Source organism: Filicampus tigris, chromosome 1 (assembly GCF_054856515.1).
Source record: "Filicampus tigris isolate MCC_2025a chromosome 1, RoL_Ftig_1.0, whole genome shotgun sequence".
In the NCBI taxonomy this organism is placed as follows: Eukaryota; Metazoa; Chordata; class Actinopteri; order Syngnathiformes; family Syngnathidae; genus Filicampus; species Filicampus tigris.
Window position 1 is genome coordinate 5,669,834 of NC_141217.1, and position 21,318 is coordinate 5,691,151.

Consider the following 21,318-nt stretch of genomic DNA (forward strand, 5'->3'; position numbering starts at 1 on the left):
TCGAAGTGTCACAGTCGTGCGCAAAGTAATCCCAGACGCAGCGATGCTCCGAGACTGCGTGTTGCTCGCCATTTTTGGGGTCGGTGTTGTCGCCGCAGCGATTCCCCATGACGATATACACTGGACATACTCAGGTAGGAAGTTGTTCATGTGTCATATTCATTTTAGAGCTGAGGTGAAGGAAGGGGGGGCGGATGAAGTTGAGGGGGTTTACTAACCTTACGTACCGCCAAAATTGATGCTTAAAACCTTAACGATCAGACGCTTTTGAGTGGGTGTAAATGGATAATAGAAATAAGTAATCATAATAACAATAGGTTGTAACTCCAAACAACTCCAAATAACTCCAAAACAACTAAAATGGCATTTTTTTGTTATAATAATAATAATAATAATAATATGATTATTATTATTATTATTATCATTATTATTATTACTATTATAAACACAATAATGACCATAATCATAATCATACTAATAATGACTCCTCAGATACAGAATATGCATGACAATCATATGGTTATAATTTGTTACACTGCCGGGAAACAAGGATAAATTGCAACAACATAAATTGGGCAAGTCCTGGCTGTGACTGTAACTTGTTTAATCCTCACTGGCAGAAAAAAAGAGAACCAACATCCCACAACTGCGCACACAGTCACTCCCCGATGAATCCTTTGATGATTTATTCAGCAAACTACGTAAAGCAGACATATTATGCATCAAGACCCCCACCCCCAACATTTAAAACATTTCCCAGGTGTCTTAAAAATATTTCTCTGGCATGCTTTTGTCCAAATAGCTGAGTCATTGCAGCTTGGACTTAAGTCGACTTGAGTCACTGTTTTGATGATTTGTGCCTTGACAAAAATGAAATGTAGTATCAATAGGAAAATTAAAACTCTAACTTTTTTTCAAACATGTAGTAATAGCATCATTGAATAAAATCTAAAGAATTAAACAGTACATCAAGATAGTTCAATGGTCATTGTGCTGCTCCTCCTGGTGTATGCATCTTGGCCACCAGGGGGCAGTGTTATACAAACAGACTTATTAAATGTAGATTTAGAATTGAAAAATTATGTATAGATGTACATTTGTTAATTGCTTTTCGCAGAGGATAAAGAATCTATGCCTGTGAGTACTGTTGTATGTCCTGTCTGTGTGTGTTACTTTTGTTCAAATATACATCCCTTAAAGCATCATAACACTGCTACGTAGATGCTTTTCATTAGGTTAAGGGTTTATAATTACCACAAAATGGACGCTAGTTTCGTTAGCCCATCTATAGCATTTCGCGTTGTGTGTTAGTATTGAGCTAATGGATTTTGTTAGACAAAGTTAATGTGTATTGTTTGTGCAATTGTTTTTGTTTTATGTTCAGTTTTACAGTAAACTTTGACTGGGAGTGTTAATAAAGAGATGGAAGCAAAGACTTTGCCGCTTAAAAAAAGATCTTAATTATCTACCAAATTGTTGCTTGTTGTTAACTTTGCTGCCACCATGGCTAGCACTCATAACTTAAATTTTACTCACAACTCAAGACAAAAAAAAAATAAAAATCGGACAAGCCATGGCTTGTACTGTATTAAAAAAAAAAAAAACTCAAGTCACTCCTAAGTATATAACAAGTATATTATTATTACATGCAAGCAATTAAAAAGCCAATTTTCTGTAACATTTGATGTTCACACAGAGGGAGCTTTGGACCAGATGCACTGGGCAACCAAGTACCCAGCATGTGGGGGTAAGAAACAGTCCCCAATTGACATCCAAAGACGCAGCGTGAGACACAATCCGGATATCTTGCAGCTGGAGCTTAGTGGATATGATGCTCAGAAAGGGACTTTTCTCATGTCCAACAACGGACACTCGGGTAAGTCAATCGTACAGTATAGCGCATGGTGATCCTATAGGAAAGTTCTGCTTCTGAACAACAACATTCTAGTGGTGTAGCTAAACAAACTAGGTTAACAACTTTGCACTACCCATGCTTGTTTCAAACCAGCTGCCTCTACTGTTTGCATCTGTTGTACTACTCTTAATAGTTTAACATGGTGTTTCCCATCAGTCCAAATTGACCTGCCGTCCACCATGAAAATCACAAAGGGTATGCCAGGAAAATACACTGCTGTTCAGATGCATCTTCACTGGGGCGGCTGGGACCTGGAGGCCAGCGGAGCGGAGCACACCATCGACGGCATCCGCTATATGGCAGAGGTAGACCAAACAAAACGCTCACATGCGGCTTACATCCATGAAGAGCAGTGATGGGCAGACAGCAGCGTTGTGCAGCACACGCTTCAGTGGTGACAGTGTTGTGATGTGAAACGCAAACATCCTGCAAGCTGCAAAAACATCAATTTGTCAAAGTGACAGTGTCGATACAGCTGCAGTGGGCCAAAGTATGACCCGCTCTGTAAATTAATCTAGCCCACTGTTATTTTCTAAATCATTTTCAGGGGTTTATTTTTTTATTCATACCATTAAATAATTGGTTAATATATTGGTATTACAATACATTAAAAACGTAATAGTATTTTTTTTCTTACCTAGACATTTAACGTTTTTGCATGGTTTTTATTGAAGAATAAAATAAAATATTGAATTAATTATAAGTAACATGAGAGTGAATTATTTTATGATTGATATTAATTGCGTTACATGCAGTACTTTTTTTTCTGTGCTCAAACACAGTGTCCCTTGTTATTGTTTTTGGCTGTTCCTCCTTGTCTTTCAGCTCCATGTTGTCCATTACAATTCAGACAAGTACAAGAGCTTTACGGAGGCCAAAGATAAACCAGACGGGCTGGCAGTACTCGCCTTTTTCTATGAAGTACGTATTCTTTTGCTTCTTTGACTGCTCGTCCGCACTTAAACACATCTCAGTCATTATCCTGCCATTTGTATTATTTACAATAAGATAACAACATATTTCGACAGGAAAAAAAGCTAATTCAAGTTAGTAAAAGCGTAATAACGTTTTCAAGTGGTTGAAGACAGATCGTTACCCGAAGAATGCGCTGATGTGTCTTTTGCTATGGCAACACAGCCTTTATCATCCCTTGCGATATGAGCTCCGAGTGGCCCAAGCTGTGGAGTGGTTGGTAATAATTAGAAATAATTATAGTGGAGAAAAAAAGACCAGCTGATAATGTGCGTTTTAAAATAGGCAGAGTTCAGCTTGACTCCCTGGTTGAAAAGGTCACTGTTCAAACACACGCACCACTGATTATGGACACACACACACACACACATTACAAGCAGAGTCGCAAAGCAACTTTTCCTGCTAGAGTGCTACTACTATATTGTTTTGCTCTCTTCCCTCCTACGCTGGGCAGTATGTGGTCAGCACATCTGCCTCACACTTGTGGCTTTCAGGATTCAAATCGAGGCTCCGGCCTTCCTATGTAGAGTTCGCATGTTCTCCCCATGCTTGCGTGGGTTTTCTCAGAATATTCCGGCTTCTTCCTGTATTCCAAAAACATGCACATTAAGATAATTTAAGACTGTAAAATATCCATAGGTGTGAATATGACTGAATGGTTGTTTGCCCTTTATGTGCCCTGTGATTGATGGGCCACCAGTCCGGGGTGTACCCCGCCTCTGGCCCAAACGTCAGCTGGGACAGGCTCCAGCATACCTGTGAGCATCACGAGGACACGCTCCACAGAAAATAAATGGAACGGACCTCCGATACAACACCACAGATTACAACTGATGACTCACAGTTAAGTTTGGAATTTTTTGCTCATGATTTTTTTCTCCATTTTCAGGATGGGCATTTTGAGAACACCTATTACAGTGACTTCATCTCCAACCTTGCCAAAATCAAATATGCAGGTGAGTATCATTATGAATCGCACGGTCGTGCACTCACATGACATTTTTGAGTCCCATGTGTCCTAAATGACCTGTGGCAGGTCAGTCCATGAACATTTCCAGCCTCGATGTGCGCTCCATGCTCCCTGAGAACCTCAACCATTTCTTCAGGTATCAGGGCTCCCTCACCACACCGCCCTGCTTCGAGAGCATCCTCTGGACGGTGTTCGATACACCCATCACTCTTTCGCATAACCAGGTAGGCTCAATGGGGAAGACACAGTGGCGTAGTTGCACCTACTGGCGGGACAGGGGCTCCCTCTAATGGTATGTGAAAAGAATCACTGAATTAAATCTTCCAATTGTGCTCGTCACAGTGGATTAAGCTTTTCTTAAAGAGACGGTGAGGTCATGTTTTCACTAACAAGTTCATTTTATATATTTTTTGATCAGGAAAATGGAAAGAGTCCAAAAACGGTGATCAATTGGCACCAAAATGTATGTGGACATCCTTACTAATGACCACTTCAACATATTAAAAGGATGAACCTTTCCGTGGCTGATTTATATGAGAATGAGAAAACTTGGAAGTGAGGAGAGCTACATAGATTTAGATCCATGCTTGCCTGATTGCTTGCCCACTGCCAGTCGCTGTCTGCCTCCCGAGAGTTGACATGAGTTTAGCGTCGCTAAATGTCCGAAATATAACCAGTCGGGGTTCGTGTGCGCATTCATGCTCTTGTCCGCTTCATCTTGTGTAAAGTGGAGAAGCAATTGCCACGATATTTTTGATTTTGTGGAGGTGATCATGAATGAGATCACGTTTTATGTCAATAAATCCAAACTATTGTGCAGAACACTTTTATACTTTCACAGGTTGAAGTGGACAAGAGTAATAATGTGCATTTGCATTTTGGTGGCGATCGGTCGCCGTTTTAGACAACAGAACTGACAAAGCGGGTAATATTACCACCAGAGCTGGGCACTTGACCCTTTTTTGCCTGTCCGGCTGCTACCCTCTACCCTTGACCTGGGTACCCTTCCGGCCGCGACCCCCATATTCATAAACATTGTCAGCCCCCGCCCCGTTCCGACCCCTGCCCCCCCCCCCCCCCCCCCCACCAAAAATGTGCATGATGCCCCCGCGGGAGCGATTCTAACGGATTAGGTTTATTTAAAGACAATTAGCTGGCTAACTTACTATTCAAACGCGCGCTGTGGACACGCTTCAAATGCGCCACTTACTCACATACTTACCCAGCTGCGTGTACTAACTTCCATTGCTAGCCCTGGGGTTGGTTTTGTCATATTGTATAATTATTTGGGTCCAACAGACGACAAGTCTGCAAGCATTCAACAAGTTACGTATTTTCCACACTTCCCCTCCTTCACACTTCCCGGTCTTCAACATAAAAGCATGCCAGCAAACCACTACACAGCAGTTTTGCCACGGCGTATTTCCGGAAGTAGGAAAGTGCATGACGTGCCATACTTGAGTGCTGCGCGCAGCTTGAATATACTCCCGGACACAAGTTGTTTTGAAAGAAGCCTAAAAAGAAGCCTTTCACCGAGTAGGCTGAGATGAAATTTGGCCTTCTCGCAACGACGTCACACGCATGAAGGCCAATTAGTGGGCCGGACTAAAATCCACTTACGGCAGTGCAGCCATTTAAAAAAAATTTGTCAGCCCCCAACCCCCGCCCCGATAATGGGAATCCAGGGACGGACTGCCCAGCTCTGATTGAAAATTTCCCCACTGTGGGATCAATAAAGGCATTCTTATCACGCTTGGCTCCCTCCCGTGACGTAGACAGCTGAGACGGATAACAAAAGTTAAGCCACGCCCCAAAAAGGGGCAGGGAAATTTGTCGTAAACCTAATCACAAAAAAAGACCTTAAATCACTACAGAGTCTTTTGAGGTGGACATTTTAGTACTGATGTCATTTTTACATGCAAACCTATTATATAAGTGCCAATGTTAAGCTCACCCAAGTGTCACTTTAAGATACTTGAGTACATTTCTCAATTACAATTCAGTTGTATTTAACTTTCAAGTACAACGCATTTGAATTTAATCTGTTGGAATCTTTTCTTACAAAGCTTTAATGGAGGATGGGTAAAAGAGTCACAGGATGCCTCAGTGTAACGGCAGAAATTCTGTTTTAGCGTCAGCCTTTGTTCATCAATATGGGCAGTCGAAGGTGATTCTGACTCATCCGTAGCGGCACATCCTTTTATCCACAGCTTTGAATTTCATTCAAGGACTCACACGGACTCACAGGAACTTTTTATCTTCTTGTATTGAAGGTTTTGCAATCCAACAAAGTGAGCAATGTGTTCAGTACAATGGGTGGATAACGTGTACTTAAATTACGGGAACGGTCAAAAGTTGTTTTGCTTCCGTGACTACCAGCACACTGACTACCCCTCCTCTGTGTGCACAGGGGGTACAAATTCAGTCGCGCAAGCGCAGTAAATCTCTAGTGGGAAATGATCAAACTAGCTACTTTAAAGCACTGGCGCTCACATTTCCGGGCCCTAATTGGAAGGCAAGCAGGCTTACAATTACTTAATAAACAAATTAGAGCCACGTTATACAGTAATGTACACCTGATACAATAAAGTAAAAAAAAAAATCTTTAACCGTCCACCTCACAGATAAAACATAACTTGTCGACAGGTCTTTCCAGGGTGTTTGTCTTGTCCATCACGCACCTCACGTGCCCTTGTGCATCAGGAATAATACGAGCGACTCTCCCCAGCAACCACGCGGCGCTGATTCATCCATGATCATGACAATGTCTCCAGTGTCCAATGTCTCTTGCGTCCACTTTTGACGCGGAGGTCAAAATGGAAGCACCTTCCCCTGTCTTCTCCTTTCATTTGTCTTGCTTTACAAAATGTAGCGCACTGGGATGCTTCAGAGAACAGTGTTCACGCGTCATTTTCTTCTTACACTCCTTAGAGAGGTGACCTTTCACCAAGCAGCCGAAACAGAAGCCGTTTTTCTTCAGAAATTCCACTCTTTCTTTATGTGGTTTTTCTCTCAGTTTACGACACTCTTCCATGGTGTGGCCGTTCTCACAGAAAACACACGGTTTTGTGAAGGCCCGGTTGAAGGATGAAGCATCGTTCCTTGACTTTGATGACTGGCTTTGTTCATCATCAACTTGTTTGGCGTTGGTTGCAAAGCTGCTTCCCCGCTTTGTCTTTTTGTTTCGTAGTCTTCTTAGTGTCCTTCTTTTCAGATGCTGTGCTGTCAAGGATCAGACGCGATATTAACGAGGCGCTCGATGAAGTGCACTAAATCTGTAAACTTGGCTCGTGTACCACAGCGTTCTTGTAGATTTTATGCGCGGAATCTCCATTCTTCCCTCATTTTGAACGGCAGTTTGGCAACGACTGCCCTCATCGTTGTTGGATTGTCTATTTCTTCCATATAATCCATATCTTCCATAGTGTTGCAACAGCTCACCAGAAACACTGAGAAGTCAGTTAAAGCATTAAAGTGGAAGTCAACGCAAACATATTTTTTTCAAGAATATGTTCTACGCAAGACCACTAATTCAAACAGGGCATTCTGATGAATATTGCATTTGTGGAATACATGTTAATCCACTCGTTTTTAGCCATCTCAGGGGGCGGCCATTTTGTCTTCTGTTGACTGAAAATGACATCACAACTGCTCACAACGACCAATCACGGCTCAGATTCAGAAAACAGGTCAGCCGTGATTGGTCCTTGTGAGCAGTTGTGATGTCATTTTCAGTCGACAGAAGACAAAATGGCCGCCCCCTGAGATGGCTAAAAACGAGTGGATTAACATGTACCGCTGAACACTGGCACTTCTCTTTGTGGCAAGCGCGACAGTTTCTGGTTCTTAGCGAGCATTTCAATCACGTTTGTCTGATTTTGTTTAACGAGCTGATACATATCTGCTGCAATGTTATTACGTCGTGGACTATCATGTTGTAGTCATTGTTCATTACTTGGTTCTATTTTGGGTTTCAACAGCTCGGGTGTATCTCTTTGCTTGGGGATAGCTCCAGGTAGCAACGGCCAAGCTGCTTTTACTTTGAAACATGGGCATCTTTCGTGGCTTGTTGTGTGGGTTATATGCAAGCCAATATCCACCTAAGAGTTCATCTTTTGCGTGGCGAGGCATGCATACAGCAGACTTTCTACGCTGCTCTTCAGACTCCTCATACACCTTGCTTTTAGCATTGGTAGCAGCTAAAGCTGTTTCGATTTCCAACTGTTCCCGTTCAGCTTTAAGCGGTGCTTCTTGTCTTTCTAGTGCTTGCCTTTCTTTCAGGGCAGCTGCTTTTGCCATCAATGCGGCTCGGTTGGCTTGCTCTTTCACACGTGTTGAGGATGTAGTAGAAGAAACCTTTGATGTTCCAGATGTCACCTTTGATAGACCAGTGTTTGACACACTATTTTCAGCAGTCACCTCATCATTATTTTTCGCAGTCTGGATCCATGCTTCCATGTTATTTATAAATTGGTGGCATGCCTTAGCCTTAGGCATAAACCAGAATTCTTGATCTTCATCCCTTTCATCAGGTTTGAGATATGATAGCACTTCATAGTTAATTTCATTGAAACCAATGCTTCATATTCTCTTAATTCCTTTTGCACAACATTTATATCAGGCACATTTTCCTCTTCATTTTCTATAGCAAGTTTTATTTCATTGGATTTCTTTGTTAACTGTCTCAGCTTTCCTCTCCGTGCATTAATAAGGCCATTTATTTTGTCTGATAAAGGTAATCCTCTAGGTGTGAGCTCCCTTGCGGCCTGAACGGGTTATTGCACCCTGAGCTCCTTCGTCTGGCTCAGTCTCATTGACGAGTTGCCACTGGCTTCCATTGTTCATTAACAGATGTTTGCGCGGGAGCTGGCAAGCACAGTTTGTTCTTGAGTTTAACTTGTGACGCGGCAGTTGGCAAGCACAATTCGTTCTTCCGTTTACTTGTGACGATTGGTCCACTTTCGATCCACGGTAGGCTGAACTCGTAACGTAACGAAGTCATCGAGGTTGCACGCTAATTGATGCTAGCTCCCAAAAAAAAAATATTTTTTTTTTACTAGCTCGATGCTCTTCTGCATCGGGCTTCGTTGGTTAGCTTTCCAGTAGCTATCTTCTTCACAGTTAGCAGCGTTTTCTTCTTCCAGCCAGCTTTTGACTAATGTAATGGCAGAAATGCTGTTTTTCCATCAGCCTTTGTTCGTCAATGTGAGCAGTCGAAGGTGGTTCAGACTCGTCCGTAGCGGCACATCTTTTTAGCCACAGCTTTGAATTTCATTCAAGTAGTCACACGGACTCAAAGGAACTTTTTATCTTCTTGTATTGAAGGTTTTGCAATCCAACAAAGTGAGCAATGTGTTCAGTACAATGGGTGGATAACATTTACTTAAACTACGGGAACGGTCTAAAGTTGTTTTGCTTCCGTGACTACCAGCACACTGTCTACGAGGCTTGTGTCGTTTGCGAACGTAAAGGTCTAGATGGACCAAAAAAACGCTGGCCAACAGTGACAGACGGTTACCCCCTGTTGCGTCCAGCCGGTTATCGGCACTTCATGCTGGAGGAATACACCGCAACAGCGACCATTAAAGTACAGTACCTTCTGCTCATGCATAAGATGTAATACCCTTCCATATCATCAGCGGCGGTAGTCACCATCTCTCGTGGTTAGAAAAATCCAACTGGAAAACTGTTGGCCGGGGGAGGATTATAAAAACGTAAACAATGCACTCAGCTATATTCTTCGCTCACGATGAAATCCCATGCGAAGTAAACCATCATGTTCTTGACACGGTATTGTCAACCCTTGCTCTTGTACTTGTTTTTTTTTTAACTTGCTGCTAATGTGTATACATATATATATCCTTTATAAGATGTGCAACTGTTAATTTGTTAAATTGCATTGTAAATGTTAATATAAAAGAAAAAATATATATATCTTTTTTTCTTTTATATATGTGTATATATATATATATATATATATATATATATATATATATATATATATATATATACATACATACATATTCTTTATTATTAACAATTACAATGCAATTTAACAAATTAACAATTGCACATCTTATATAGGATCTTACCATCAGTTGTAACAAATAATATCAAAATACCAATCTTAAATAACAACCAAATACAAATACACAAAAATAAAATAAAAATAAAACACTAATATGCCAGGGGGGATAAAAGTTTACAAAATAATATCAAAAGGTTTACACATATTCCAAGTTCTGATAGCCTTTTGGTTATGAGAAAACTGTATAGATTTGATGTATTGCTTGATCTCGCTGGAAAGCAACAAAATGAATACTATTATGCATGAATTTACATCTGTCAATGTAAAATTTAGCCAGAAAAATTATAAGATTGATAATAAAAGTTTTGTTGGGTTTTGCCTTATTTCTTTTAAAGTCATAGAAACCAAGCAAAACATCCTTACAAAAAAGTTGAACATCTTTATCAAAATTATTAGCAATAAAATTACAAATATCAGACCAAAAACTTTGAATAATAGGACATAGCCAAAACAAAATGAGTTACTGTTTCGGTATCCACAGAACAAAAGGAGCATTTTACATCAATGCTTTTTAAAATCTTTTTACAATGTCTTCATTGGAGGGGTAAAATCTATTAATTAACTTAAATGAAATTTCTTTAACTTTGTTGGTCAACAAATAAAGATTGGGCAACAGCCATACACTTTTCCAGTCAATGTGTTGCACATACTTATTCCAGTACGAAATCACATATGGAATAGTCATGACTTCTTTTTTGAACAAAGAACGAAGGACTTTATTGTTCTTGCTATGAGTGCAGGACAAGCAAATCTTACCAATTATAGTGTCAGTCAAAGATGGCAAAGATAAACGTTGGGTTTCCACTGTTCGTGATCTAAATAACATAGAAACACCAGGAAAAATTGCTCCAAAGACTTTGGCATATTCTCCAGGTGACACAGGTATATTGTATTCCTCAAGAAACTCACTGTAAGATGACCAGCCCTGTTAAATAATTGAGAGACAAAAATGATGTTATTAAACCATTGTTCAATAAAAAGTGACTTGTGTCTAAATAATATATATTTGTTGTTCCAAATAAAATATGTATGAGGTGAATAGTTATGCTTGAAAATGAGAGACCATGAAAGGAAAACCTGACAATGAAAGGATGATATTTTTATAGGGATTTTTTTCAATATTATAGTTACAGGCCAAGAAAACATTTAATCCACCCCGTTTTGACAAAATATGAAAAGGTATGACATTCCATATAGAGTTGGGTTTAAAAAAAAAAATCAACCAGTTTATCTTGAATGTGTTTAGAGTGCAGAAATCTAGAAAACTTAAGCCACCATTTTCAAAGTCATTTGTTAGAACAGATTTCTTCACATGATGAGTTCCATTTTTCCACACAAAGTTGAAATGTAGCTTGTCAATTTCAGCAATTACTTTTTTATCCAAATGCAAGGACAGTGAAGCATATGTTAAGCAAGAAATACCTTCTGCCTTAGAGAGAAGAATTCTACCACTGAGAGAGAGATCCCGCAAGAGCCACTAGTTTAGCTTTTTTTTTTTGTTGTTCTTTTAATAATAGGATTGAAATTCATCACAGATCTTTTTTGTTGGTCTTTTAATCAAATAATTTTAATACCTAAGTAAACCAGTTCATTTTTTACTGGGATGCTACGGATGTATGTTTTCAAACAGTTCTTGATAGGCATAATTTCACATTTACTTAGATTTAGATTCAAACCAGAGGCCTTGGAAAACTTTTTTATAGTACTTACAGCAGTAGAGACTTGGTTTTCATCCCTTAGAAAGAGTGTCGTATCGTCTGCCAACTGAGTAATAGTAAAATCTCTGCCTAAGATGTTGATACCATTCAATTCGCTAGATTTGATTTGATCCGCCAAAAGCTGAGATACGAGTAGGAAGAGGTACGGTGAAGCTGGACACCCTTGTCTAATGCCTCTGGAGACATGAAATCCAGGAGACATGCCACCTGTTAATTTAATTGAGCTATTACTGTTTTTGTGTAGAGTTTTTATAGCTGAGAAAATATCCTCCAAAACCGAATTTCTTAAGGGACTATAGGATGAATGGGTGTTCAACGGTATCAAATGATTTGTAGAAATCTAAAAATTGCATAAGCCCATTGTCCTCCACCATATCTGGATAATCAAGAATATCTAAAACAAGTCTAATATTATTTGTGATATGCCTCTTATTCATAAAACCTGACTGTGTTTCATCCATGACCGAGTCTAAAATTAGCCTTAATCTTCTGGCTAATAAAAGAGCCATAATTTTATAATCGTTATTAAGTAGGCAAAGTGGGCGCCAATTATCTAAGAGTAGTTTGTCCTTATTTGGTTTAGGAATTAAGACCTATTCCTATTCCTCGGGTCGTTGTAGTGGGAAGACATTCATGACTAATGCATTCTACAAAAACTTTATGTACAAAAGGAGTGAGTTCGGAAGCAAAAAACGTATACATTTCAGAAACTAGCCCATCAGGTCCTGGAGATTTATTGTTTTTAAGTTGATTTATAACATCCTGTACTTCTTGAGCGGATATAGGCCTGTCGCACATAACTCTGTGCATCTTAACTGAGAGGGAGTTTAGGAAATTCTCAGCAGCTGTAGGCTTAAAATTTTGAGCTGTACAGCTCTTTATAAAAATTTAGAGTGAGATCATATTCCTAATTTTACTTTGAATTTCAATCCTATGTAATAATGAACAATTACGATTCCAGTAGCTTGAAAATGAGGTAGGTATGGGACCAGCAGAGATGTTAACAGATATGTATACGCCTTTATGGTCAGATAATGGTGTTGGGCAGATGCGAACAGAACAGCGAATCAACAGTATTCCTGTTTAAGATTTCAGATATCAGGCCAAAATCTAGTCTAGATTGCTTAGAGCCGGTTTTAATGCTCCAAGTTAACAATCTGCTCTTAGGATTCTTCATTCTCCATATATCTATCAAATTAAATCTTCTCATATTTAAACCAAAGTGATCTTGTGCAAAACATCCTTAAGTAGACGATCCATGAAACCACGACCCGAACATAGGACATCCAGTCCACGTACCTTCAGGTTGGAGTTCAAGTCCAGATTATGGATGGATTTCCAAACCGTTCACAAAACCTTTTCCTCCCACGAAGCACGCCGTTTTTCCCTCATCTCGAGCTTCCTTTATGTGAGGCCACAGTTTTAGTCTGTTTTCGCTGTCCTCCTGGGTCAAATCTTCTGTGAAGCGAAGCCCTTCTGTCTGTCGAAAGGAGTTTTGTTTGGCCGCTCTGCACACCGCATCCCTGTGTCTTCGAGTGATGAATCTTATGATCACGCCTCGGTGTTTTGTGTTGTCCTGTCGAAGTTTTCCCACTCGGTGTGCGACGTCTACGGCAACTGGGAGCAATTCCTTTTCCTCCGGTAAAATCACTTGACAGATGTTGATCACTCGAGCCCGCACCTCCTCCTCCCTGTCTTCTGGCAGGCCTTGTAGCCGCAGGTTCCATCTACGACTGTATCGTTCAAGCTCGCTGATCCGAGTCATATTTTTCAGAGCAGAGTTCTCTTTCCTTTCCACCGTCTTTTCAACGTGTACGACCCTATCAGACAGGACCTTAATCTCGCCACGTATTGACATCGTCTGAGCAAAGCCCGAAATCTTTATTTGTGGATAAGGAAGGTTTCTTCGGAATCGGAGGTTTACCGGGAGTCACCGGCAGGGTCGGGAATTCTTCCTAGACGAAGGATGTTTGCAGATTGCAAACCGCGCCGTTACTGCTATAAGCATGGTCGCTCTCTGAGAAGCTCATGTTAGCCTCCTCGCTGGACTCGCTAGCGTTAGGACGCTTCAAACCAGACTTTTTAGGCATATTGTAGGTGTTCAATGATTCTTCCTCCGCAAGTTTGAATTCGTTGCCTCGAATAAACTGTATCAGCAGAAAATCCTGAGGTTTACAGTCAATTTGTGCAGTAAATCAGGTTTGATGCTGAGTGCTCGAAAAAAGGTATTCCTCACTCATTTCGTATATATGTTTTTCAGGGATCCTGTGTTTCACTTTAAATTTGTTACGTATACAAAAGCTAAAGGTTTATGCATGTATTTCATCGTTTATTTGTTGTTGCACTAAAAAGCAAATATTTTTAATTTACATTTTGTTGCGTCGTGTGTTTTTCAGGAATTCTGTGTTGCTTGACTTTAAAGTTGTTTAGTAAAAAAAGTTACAAGTTTAAATTGGTTAAAAGTTCACTCTAGAGTGAAACAATAAAGGCTATTATAATATAGTAGTATAATACATTTTTAAAACTAATTATCCATTCATGTTGTGCATAACGTTACATTATTTTGGGTAATATATCGACTAAAGCAACAAAAAAATCTGAAGAGCCGTTTGGGAGCCGAGAGAGCCGACTCTTTTTAGTGAGCCGAGCCGCGAGAGCCGGTTCTCTAAAAAGATCCGGAATTCCCATCACTACTGTCTACCCCTCCTCTGTGTGCACAGGGGGTACAAATTCAATCGCGCATGCGCAGTAAATCTCTAATCAGAAATGATCAAACTAGCTAACTACTTTAAAGCACTGGCTCTCACAGTCAGTATCAAACAGTATCTATTGTTGACTATTATTGTAATGGTTTTCTGACTGGACTCCCTCAGAAGAGCATCAAACAGCTGCAGCTAATTCCGAACGCTGCAGCTCGGGTTCTTACCAGAACAAAGAGATCAGAACATACAGTATTACTCCAGTCCGGAGGGCTTTCCACTGGCTCCCAGTCAGCAGTATAATAGATTTTAAAATGATGCTACTGGTCTATAAATCACTACATGGTCTAGGTTCAGAAGACATTAAACCCACACAAACGAATTAAGATGCCAACATAATTGAAGACAGCCCCAATTAAATCTAGGTTAAAGCTATGCTCCCCCCCTCCCCAAACCTAAACTGAAAAAAAACTGGTGTGTTGAATTTACTCACTTTTAGTTCGTCAAGTGGTGGCACAAAATAAAATCATCTGGATCCAGATGTATAGTCTACTTAAACAATGTATCTGGATCCAGATGATTTTATTTTGACTAACCGCTTGAAGAAGTAAAATTGAGTAAATTCAACAGAAACCTGTGAAACCAGTGAATGATTAAGGTCGGAGCATTTCTATATATTTTTCCCAAATCATGCTCTTGTGCTGTATGTTTAACTTAATTTGAATTTAAATGTATTTTGTCTTTAAATGTTGTTTTGTATCTATGGCTAGGTTCGCACCACATGACAGTCTGAACGTCTCAATTCCGACTTTTTCAAACCTGACCTGGGTCGCTTTCTAATGTGGTCCTAGATCGGATACGTATCCAATCTTTTCCAATGCGTTCGTGGTCTGAACGGCTGGGTCGCATATATCCGACATTGACGTCATCCGGAGCCCAAAATGTGCTCCGCGCAGGCAGAGGGAAAGTGCTGGCAGCAGGGGATCGCATCTACAAAGTTGTTTTGAGGAACGCTATTGACTTTATATTTTACTTTCATTTAATCCCACTTGAAACATGAAGCATAAAGTGGACATTTATGGCGATCGTAGTAATTCAGGCACAGCGCAAATCGATTCATTTTTTACACACGGATATGACGTGACGTCATCATTAGTGATGTCTCCATGCAATGAGATATTAAAGCGTCGCCTCGTGATTTTATCCAAATACTGTATTTATTTCTGCCGCCTACCTAATCACTTGACTGTATAGATGCCCCAACACGCTGGACCAAATTTACTTCCACAAACCCAACGCCGGGAGTGACGTCGTCTCTTATTCTGCGCATGCCGGTCACTTTAGTGACGCATGTGTTCATACAGCAGACAAGACCGGGGTCGCATTTAAAATGTAATATGAACGCTTCTACGAGAAAAAAAGCCGTTTTTTTTTTTTTTATCTTAATTGAGCATTAAGACCTGCGGTGTGAACCTAGCCTAAGTGACGCACATTGAGTTACTTTGTGTACGAAATGCGCTATATAAATAAAGCTGCATTGCCTGGTCTTTGTTGTGTCCAGATCAGAAAACTAGAGAGCACACTGATGGACATCGATAATAAGACCTTATGGAACGACTACCGCATCGCTCAGCCTCTCAATGACCGAGTGGTGGAATCATCTTTCCTTCCTCGACTTGGGAAAGGAAGTGTGTATTTCATGAATTGTATACTTGATGACTGCGTTATTTGAAAATCGGCTGAGACAAATATTTGCCGTGTCCACTCACTTCGCCAGCTTTCTGCCGACAAGACGAAATAGAATCCAAGCTTCAGAAAATTGAAGGCCTGATAACATCTCTCGGGAAGAGCGTGTACTCAGGTGAGCGACGTCTTGGTCATATAACAAGTCATGCAGGCCTGGATCCAAATCCAAGAACTCTTGTTAACTTTTTCACTGTTCTACTGTATGTTGTATGTGTGTACTTAGGCGGACGACATGTTTCGCAGCCAAGAAAATATGGTGAGCTCATTTATTTCCCCTTCCTAAACTGTTGTATAAGACTCAGTGTAAGCGCAATTAAGATATGTCTGTCATCTAGTGGTGATTGGTGATATTACAACTTAAAACTATAGTCGAAACCTACATATTCGCAGTTCAGCACCCGTGAATTTGCATATCTACAGATTTTTTTCCTTTCAATTTTGAAATATATTTTTTTTATATTTTGCATTTTCCCCCAAAAAACATATGTTGAATGTTTATCAGCATTTTTGGAAGAATGTTTTAGGAATTGGGTAGTCGACTGGTTAGCACGTCCGCCTCACAGTTCAGAGGTCGTGGGCTTGAATCCAGCCCCGGCCTTACGGTGTGGAGTTTGCATGTTCTCCCCGTGCCTGCGTGGGTTTTCTCCGGGAAATCCGGTTTCCTCCCACATTCCAAAAACATACATGGTAGGTTGATTGGACACACTAAATTGCCCCTAAGTGTGATTGTGAGTGTGTGTGTTTGTTTCTCTGTGTGTGCCCTGCGATTGGCTGGCAACCAATTCGGGGTGTCCCCCGCCTCCTGCCCGAAGACAGCTGGGATAGGCTCCAGCACGCCCGCGACCCTTGTGAGCAGAAGCGGTATGGATAATGGATGGATGGATGTTTCAGGAATGGTAAAAAAATAATTTTTAAAAATTAAAAAAAGTAGTAGTAGTAACAGGCAGAACAATTCAACACTTCGCCACCAGATGGCTTAGGGTTTGATTAACCTGTGTATCCATATTTTGCCATTGATACACTAGTAGCTTTGTTTCCAACTGAAGATTTCACACCGAATAAGTACATTTGTGAGTTAATTGAGACAAGATCATTATTTTAGTCATTATACTTTTGTGACATTTTCGTTTGGTGGTGTGCTCTGATATTTTTCTAATACCGTGACTCAGTAACGGTTGACAAACTGTTCCAACATCCAGCAGCAATATCTGTAAAAATATAGGTGTCTTTCTCTGTCTTCGTTAGAACGTCAAGCTTTGTTTCCTCTGGTGCTGACCTTCCAGCGGGAGAATTTGGGTCATTACGCGAAGGCCCACCTCAGCCATCCAATGGATCTCGACTCTTTCACCATCTGTATGCATGTCCTGCCTGAAATGGATAAGGCGTACAACATCATCTCCTACACCGGCGACGGCGTCAACAACGAGCTAATGATATCCGTCACCGAGGACAGAGACACCAAGGAGGTGGGCCTGTGGATCGGCAATGAGTTTGTCAACCTGCCGCACAACATCAAGTCCGACAGCTGGGTCAACTACTGCATCACCTGGACGTCCCGCACTGGCGCTGTGGAGCTGTGGGTCAACGGCATGGTGGGGGAGCAACGCTACCTAAAAAGCGGCTACACCATCGTCCCCGGTGGGGTGTTCATCCTGGGCAACGACCAGGATGGATTGCTGGGCATCTCCAACACCGACTCTTTTGCAGGAAAGCTGACCGACGTGAATGTGTGGGACCATGTGCTGACCACAGCAAATATTCGAAACCAGATGTCATGTGAGGGGACCAACACGGTGCAAGGAAATGTGTTCAACTGGGGGAGCACCAAACTTAGCCTTTATGAGGGGGTGCAGCTAGACAGTCAGTACAGATGCTCCTGAAACACCCTCATGCAGCAAAATCCAATAGAGTGGACCCCCGCTATTTGGGGGGATAGGCCCCGAGTCCTCCCACGAATAGCCAAAAACAGTCAGTAATTAATGCCCTTCCCTAAATATTTAGAATTGCCTATATTAGTAGTTTAGAATATACATGTACCACAATCGGTGATGCCACAACAGTTTAATATTTCAAACTCATCTTCTACACACTTAAAAATGCCTTGCAGTGTGAAAACGCTCCTAACTTCCACTAAAAACCCAGACGAAACATAGCTCCTCCCCGACGTACAAAACGTGTCTATCAATCAAGATATATCCCTTCAACCTACTTCCTTGAGATAATTGTATTTTTCTAGTTCGACATGGTTTTAGTACCATCTTAGTACATTATAAACCCCCCCAAAAAAGTGCAACAAACAGGCACAGCTCCAGGATTTTCCTGCTTGTCGCAAACATAGGGGGGGGCTCAGAAAATTATTTAGAAATATATTTTAGAATATCAACAAAATGCTTGGGGGGGTGGGGTTAACTGGGCCTACACAGATTTCTGACGGGGCTATAGCACACCCTAGCCTAACCCTGGCAACGAACGGGAATGGGGGAGTTTTTTTGCAAATAATAGCAGATGGGTTCCCCCCCACCAAAACATGACCGGGCAGAGGATTACTGTATACCAGTGGTGACTTGGGGGCTTTGAACGCGTCATTGCAATGTATCAAAGGATAAAAAGTATATTAGTACGAGGCGTGACAATACAAAGAAATGAGACCGCGGCAGCCACAGTGGTGACTCAACTTACAGTATGCGATAAACACAAAAGCCTGAAAAAGAGAGGCAAGAGTGACGCAGAATAGTGATGAAGTGACAAAAGCAGTGAGCCGTGGCTGCCATTTTCTTTATTGTCCCATGCACCTCATATTTAACATCAACTCGAGCTTCATCCTTGTATTCATAATTCACTATTGACTGTAAAATGTGATTTTGGTTTTCTTTTGCTATTGAACAGACTTTTTGCTGTGGGTTTTTTTTTCATTTTATTTTATTTTTCTTCTTGATGATGCCTTGTGTTGTCTACATCTACATGTTCATTCATTCATTCATTTATCATCTTTGTATTGGTGTTGGGAATAAAGCGATTTCATTGTCCATTCATACTTCTGGCAGTGTATCTTTTTTTTCTACAAAGGACATGGTCCAAAAGACTAAAAATACAACTAGAGCAACTTGCAGTGTAATGCAATCCCCCTGGCCCCCCAAAGTGAGGACTTCCTCTGATGTGAAAGATCTATTGTTGTCTTCAAAAGGTTGTTGTGACCTTCTCTACATCCTGCAGGTTTTCTTTGCTCCCTTAGAGTGGCGCATCGCCCAGATTGATCACCACTCTGTTCCTCTTGGCAAACATCTGGCAGATCTCCAGGAAGGTCTTGCTCTTGGTCTCGGGGACCACCAGCCAGATGTAGATCAGCGTGGCCAGACAAATAAAGGAAAAAATGATAAAGCTGTAGGAGCCCAGGCCTCTCTGAGGGGAGAAAGCAAAGACATCCATTTGTGACATTTTTTTTAAATCTTATTACAAAAAGATTCAAAGGAAGTAAATATGAAAGAAACATGCAGTCTCAAAATTGATCAACCACCACCTCATGCGACGTTCACGCCTCCACTGACCTAAGTTATGTGTTGGTATTATCCAAGTCATTTTTTTGTTTCTGCATGTAAAAGCTCTTTGTCTTTGACCTAAATGATTTGTATCCATCAATCTACTGTCTATACTAAGGCTTACCCTCATCAGGGTCATCATCATAAATATAATTATCATTGCTGTCAATTCAGGCTCAAATTGAAAGTTTTACACACACAAAAAATGAAAAATGTGTGAAACTCATTCTTATTATTTCTTGGTTAAGATGTCAAATTCTTCTTGTCCCTGAACAGAAAAATATAGTGAGTGAATGCTATGCTTGACTTCTCAAATACACCCAGTGAGCTGCCTTAAATATACAGCATATATTGATAGAGGAATTCCGTTTTTATTTACTCATCACAATTCAAAAATGCTAACATATTGAGATCTTATTGAAGGTGAAAGAGTCCATATAAAGCAATACTGTCCATGATGCTGGATGGTCTCTTCATGACGTTCAGCAATATATTTGTTAAGCAACACTAACTCACAATTCAGTACTCCACACATTAGCAAAGAGAGAAAACAATACTTTTTTTTTTACTAATGGGAGTATACAGTATGTACTGAATCTGAACCATCATCACTGTCCAGTGTAAAACAGGCTTTTATTCAAAACGTGATCTTATTTTTGTTGTTTTTCATATTTAAAGCAGCAAAACTCACACAATTCTGGGACAGATTTGTTTTCATTGCATCAAAGACTGTGGGCAATTTTTTGCATAAAAGTGAATTTTCATTTGTTGAATGGGTTGCAAGCTTCAACTTAGAAATAACCCCACTAAGTGCCAAAACCCTTTCACCATGCAGACATATCCAATGGTGTAAATGTATTATAGTTGATTAGGATAACAACGCTAGATGTTACTTTCGAAAAGTGCAAAAGATTACCTGCACTCCAAAGTGTCCCATTATAACAGGGATATGACTCATTACAAAAAATGGGGGAAAACTAAATCTTACAATCTAATGCCACGGTCTTTGGTCACTGCCAACTAAAAGGGTATCCAACAAATACAAATTCAATAAAACATGCCGGATAGTGGCCCTCGAGAACCGCAGTTGATGACCCCTGTTCTAGTATGTATACGGTACTCTAAAGCAGTGATTTTCAAACTCTGTGCCAGTGTGCCGCGAGATATTGTCAGGTGTGCCGTGGGAAATTATCTAATTTGTGTGCCTTTGCGGTCTAGCAACTGGCAGCGTAATCATCTTTACTACATTGTAGTCTTTACTACATTGTAGTACTCTTCCATACCAGCAGGTGGCAGCAGGTAGCTAATTGTCTTTGTTTAGAGACAAGCTAATTAGTGACACGTTTATCCAAACAGACCCATGTTTCACACTGAGTATCAATATGAAACATTATAAAATACGTTTTTCTCTGTGTTTATTTAATTCCTATTCAAGACGTTATTGTTTAACGACATTCTTCAATGTTAAAAAAATGCCTATATAAAGAATATAACACTTATAGTGTTAAAATAAGCTTCTTTTTTTTCTCACAATTTCAGCTCGTGGTGTGCCGCGGGATTTTTTCAATGAAATAAATGTGCCTTGACTCAAAAAGTTTGAAAAACACTGCTCTAAAGCAGTGATTTTCATTGTGGTATGATTACCACCAGTGGTGCACAGGCTCCCTCTAGTGG

At 40.5% G+C, this 21,318-nt stretch overlaps 2 protein-coding genes across 2 annotated transcripts in view; one reads left to right on the forward strand and one right to left on the reverse strand.

Annotated features, from left to right (window-relative positions):
* Positions 1-19,140, forward strand: ca6 (carbonic anhydrase VI). Its single transcript, XM_086048808.1, has 10 exons — positions 1-134; positions 1,697-1,876; positions 2,072-2,220; positions 2,741-2,836; positions 3,777-3,843; positions 3,924-4,081; positions 15,924-16,050; positions 16,140-16,223; positions 16,332-16,364; positions 17,354-19,140. The coding sequence occupies exons 1-10, from the start codon at positions 44-46 to the stop codon at positions 17,986-17,988; spliced, it is 1,620 nt and encodes a 539-aa protein (XP_085904934.1). The 5' UTR covers positions 1-43; the 3' UTR covers positions 17,989-19,140.
* Positions 18,902-21,318, reverse strand: part of slc2a5 (solute carrier family 2 member 5) — a 9,820-nt gene continuing 7,403 nt past the window's right edge. The window contains exon 12 of the mRNA XM_086048822.1: positions 18,902-19,507. Coding sequence (XP_085904948.1) covers positions 19,337-19,507 — 171 coding nt within the window. The 3' untranslated portion in view covers positions 18,902-19,336. The remainder of the gene's footprint in view (positions 19,508-21,318) is intronic.

Excerpts from the sequence above, each read along its gene's own strand:
- ca6 (XM_086048808.1), top strand. The coding sequence starts at position 44 with ATGCTCCGAGACTGCGTGTTGCTCGCCATTTTTGGGGTCGGTGTTGTC. Across the intron at positions 2,221-2,740 it reads GCATCCGCTATATGGCAGAG|CTCCATGTTGTCCATTACAA; the intron begins GTAGACCAAACA and ends CTTGTCTTTCAG. Across the intron at positions 16,224-16,331 it reads CGGGAAGAGCGTGTACTCAG|GCGGACGACATGTTTCGCAG; the intron begins GTGAGCGACGTC and ends GTGTGTACTTAG.